At 46.4% G+C, this 3,892-nt stretch overlaps 1 protein-coding gene across 1 annotated transcript in view; it reads right to left on the bottom strand.

Moving 5' to 3' along the window:
* The window catches only part of LOC105000759 (collagen alpha-4(VI) chain-like), a 123,982-nt gene that overhangs the window by 109,675 nt on the left and 10,415 nt on the right, over positions 1 to 3,892 (bottom strand). The window contains 3 exon segments of the mRNA XM_010856754.1: positions 8 to 359; positions 1,557 to 1,820; positions 1,823 to 2,143. Coding sequence (XP_010855056.1) covers positions 8 to 359; positions 1,557 to 1,820; positions 1,823 to 2,143 — 937 coding nt within the window.

The raw sequence follows: 3,892 nt of genomic DNA, 5'->3' as shown, positions 1-3,892 counted from the left end.
AGTGATGACCATGGCATACTGGGGCATGCCCTGGAGAAACCGGCTTCCCGTTGCTTCCTGTAAGAAGGTCCGATGAAGGTATTGCAGAGCTTTGCCTGTCCTCCTGGAGCCTCCCTGGAGCACAAAGTGTCCATGAATGTGAGTCATCATCTCATCCTGGGTCTGGTAAGTGTTGAGCAAAAACTCAGTGTGACCCTGGCCACCATACTGAGCCAGACCAATCTGGTACTTGTCCCTGCCAGCATCCAGCATGCGCACCACTCCAGAGGTGAAATTCTGCATCCACTGGAAACTGGTCTGCAATGTGTCTTGTGAGGTGTCGGCAAGAAAGACCACATCCGCATAGCGCTGAGTAGATTCTGGAGTTAAGAGAAAGGTCAGAGAGGGGGGATATATCAAATAAACATGTCATGAAAATACAAGGATGGTTTTCTGTGGGGAATAAAAGAGGGAGAGGTATTATTTTTATGTCACACTGTACGTATTGTATTTTTATCACCTCTGTGTAAAACTCTGTCACAAGGTTCTCTCCCTCCGATACCCTACACTGCCTGCTTTTCTGACTACAGTATCTTTCAATTCTTCTTCTTTATTAAATATCTTGCTTACAAACTACTTAACTATAGGATAATGGATGTTTTGAATTCACAAAAGAAAGAAGTTTAATTATAAATTATATTACTCATATCCATAACTTGCACCGAAAGCTAGTTTTTTTAACATTATAATATATTTTTCACTACATATATAACATTTGATAGTTTTACTTTAATACAAGAAACTATAATAAACAATAGGTACAAATCTCGCCACTAGATAAACTCTGGAATCACCCTTTCTAGGTGGTCTCACCGTCAAATTCCACCAACAGAGTAAAGAATATTATAAAGCATTTTAGTTTTTGCTTTTCTCAAAAGGGAAAAGTGGTATTTTGTTGTTTTAATTTGTATCAATATAAGTAATGTTCTCTGTTCTTACTTATTGGCCATGGCCAAAAATGCTTGATACACCTAATTTATGGCACTTTAAAATATGCTTGTTGGATAGAACTACATATTACATGCAACTCAGGATATAAGGTAATCTCAGTCATATATACATGTATAATAATTAAACTTTAACAACTTGCTTTTCAAAAAAAAAGCTATTCTTCAACCAACGGAGGAAGCAAGGGAAGCTACTTTATGCTGAGCAGTTACTTTGTGCTAGAGGCTTTTATACATTTGTATCTATTTTAATCCTCATAAATCTCCGGGTTGCACAGATGAAGAATCTGAAGTGTATAAAGTAAAGCTGTCTGGGCACGCTCACACAAAAAGCAAGTGGCAAAGACAGGATTTTAAAAAAATGTCTCTGGACTTCAGAACCCACGCTATTTCCTCTGAACAGTATGACAGCATGTTCTTTCCCACCCACAAGAGCTCCGTCCTCAAGCCCTGGCTCATCCAGGAAGTCTCCCCGGGAGATCCAGTGATTCCCTCCCGCTCAGTGTATCACGGCTCCCGCTGGAATCAAGCATCCCGGTTGGAATGCTGGCCTTTCCGGTGGCCTCTTACCTTGGATCTTGCCCTCCACGGCCAAGCACAGAGTCTGGAGGATGCTTCCTGAGAAATCCTGCAGGATGTTGTAGTTTTCAGTGTTGAAGAGAAACTTCTCCAGAGGCTCACTGGCTATGGTTTGCAGCTCCTGGACATCCTGGACGTTGACCCCTACCACATACACCACAACCCCGTCTCGTTTCAACCTGTCAGCTGCCTCCTGGACTTCATCATTGGACTCCCCATCTGTCACCAGGATCACTATCTGGGGAACCCCATCCCTGCCCGGCTGCCAGCTGCCTCAGTCAAGTAGTTGGTCCTGATGAACTCCAGGGCACTCCCTGTGTTTGTGCCCCCTGTCCGATAGGGCAGGTTCCGAATCCGCTTCAGGACCGCACTCTTCAGGGGATGCTGGTTCAGCCGAAAGCCCGGGTAGACTCTGTCATTATACTGCGCAAGTCCCACTCGGACCTGGCTGCTGCTGATGTCCAGCCCTGAGACAATGGAGTGAAGGAAGCTCTTCACCTTCTGGAAGCTCTGGGGCCTGATGCTGGTTGAGCTGTCTACGAGGAAGACAATGTCTGCCAGGACTGCCTCTCTGCAAACTGCAAGAGACGACAAAAGGCGTAGGGTCTGCAGTCTTCACTCAGAAATGCTTCAAACCAAAGGAGCTAGTGCGCAGAAAGGGGGAGCAGTGGCAGGAGCCTACCGGGGGTGCTCCTCAGACCCCCTATGTGACCGTGTGCTCAAAGAAGTGACAACATCCCTCGGACCTCCCCTTCCCTCCTCTCATCATGTTCTGAGGTTTCTGTCCTGCCTCCATCTTGAAATTGACTTGGACAATCTCAGGAACCACACTACAGAGAAAAACACTTTCTGTAAATGCTGCTCGGCATGCTAAAAAAGGGGCTGTCCTCTTCCCAGTGGGAGTAAACCTCGTCTCTAGGAGTGTGCTGGCCCCAACTGGTCAAAAAGCTGAATACAGCCCCTGTTCCGTGACACATCTCGTTGCCGCTCCACCGCCTAGGAGCCCTGTGACCTGCCTATCACTCACCTCTTGGAGACTCAATTGTCTTCTCTGCAGCACTGATGCCTTTATACTGGCTCTCCTCTCACAGGGGTTGTTTTGAGGATAAAAGAGGATAAGCTCCGGTAGTAGACAATGTCAGTGCTCTTCCCAGGTCCTGTCGGGTTTCTTTCTTTTTTAAAAAATGTATTTTATTGAAGTATAGTTGATTCACAATGCTGTGTTAGTTTCCGCTATACTGTTCTATATAGTAGGACTTTATTCATTCACCGACTCAATGGATATGTGGAGAAGGAAATGGCAACCCACTCCAGTACTCTTGCCTAGAGAATCCCATGGACGGAGGAGCCTGGTGGGCTGCCATCTATGGGGTTGCAGAGTCGGACACAACTGAAGTGACTTAGCAGCAGCAGCAGCAATGGACACTCCAGGAGTTGGTGATGGACAGGGAGGCCTGGCGTGCTGCAGTCCATAGGGTCACAAAGAGTCGGACATGACTGAGCGACTGAACTGATTGATATAATGGTTTGCATCTGCTAATCCCAAACTCCCAATCATCCCTCCCCAACGCCCTCTTCCCCCAGCAACCACAAGTTGTTCTCAGTGTTTTTGAGTCTGTTTCTGTTCTGCAGATCAGTTCGTTCATGTCATGTTTTAGATTTCATATATAAATGACATCAAATGGCATTTGCCTTTCTCTGGCTTACTTCACTTAGCAGGATAATCTCTAGGTCCACCCATGTTGGTCCAAATGGCATTCAGTTCAGTTCAGTCGCTCAGTGGTGTCCGACTCTTTGCGACCCCATGAATCGCAGCACACCAGGCCTCCCTGTCCATCACCAACTCCCAGAGTTAACTCACAGTCACGTCCATTGAGTCAGTGATGCCATCCAGCCATCTCATCCTCTGTTGTCCCCTTCTCCTCCTGCCCCCAGTCCCTCCCAGCATCAGAGTCCTTTCCAGTGAGTCAACTCTTCACATGAGGTGGCCAAAGTACTGGAGTTTCAGCTTTAGCATCATTCCTTCCAAAGAACACCTAGGACTGATCTCCTTCAGAATGGACTGGTTGGATCTCCTTGCAGTCCAAGGGACTCTCAAGAGTCTTCTCCAACACCACAGTTCAAAAGCATCAATTCTCCGGCGCTCAGCCTTCTTCACAGTCCAACTCTCACATCCATACGTGTTTCACTCTTTTTTATGGCTAATAGCACTGCATAGCACCACATATTCTTTACGCCATCTATCTGTCGATGGTCATTTAGACTCCTTCCGTGTCTTGGCTGTTGTAAACAGTGCTGCTCTGAACTTAGAGGTGCATGTATCTTGG

Source organism: Bison bison, unplaced genomic scaffold (assembly GCF_000754665.1).
Source record: "Bison bison bison isolate TAMUID 2011002044 unplaced genomic scaffold, Bison_UMD1.0 scf7180017864374, whole genome shotgun sequence".
Lineage (NCBI taxonomy): Eukaryota > Metazoa > Chordata > Mammalia > Artiodactyla > Bovidae > Bison > Bison bison.
This window is presented reverse-complemented; position numbering and strand designations above follow the sequence as displayed.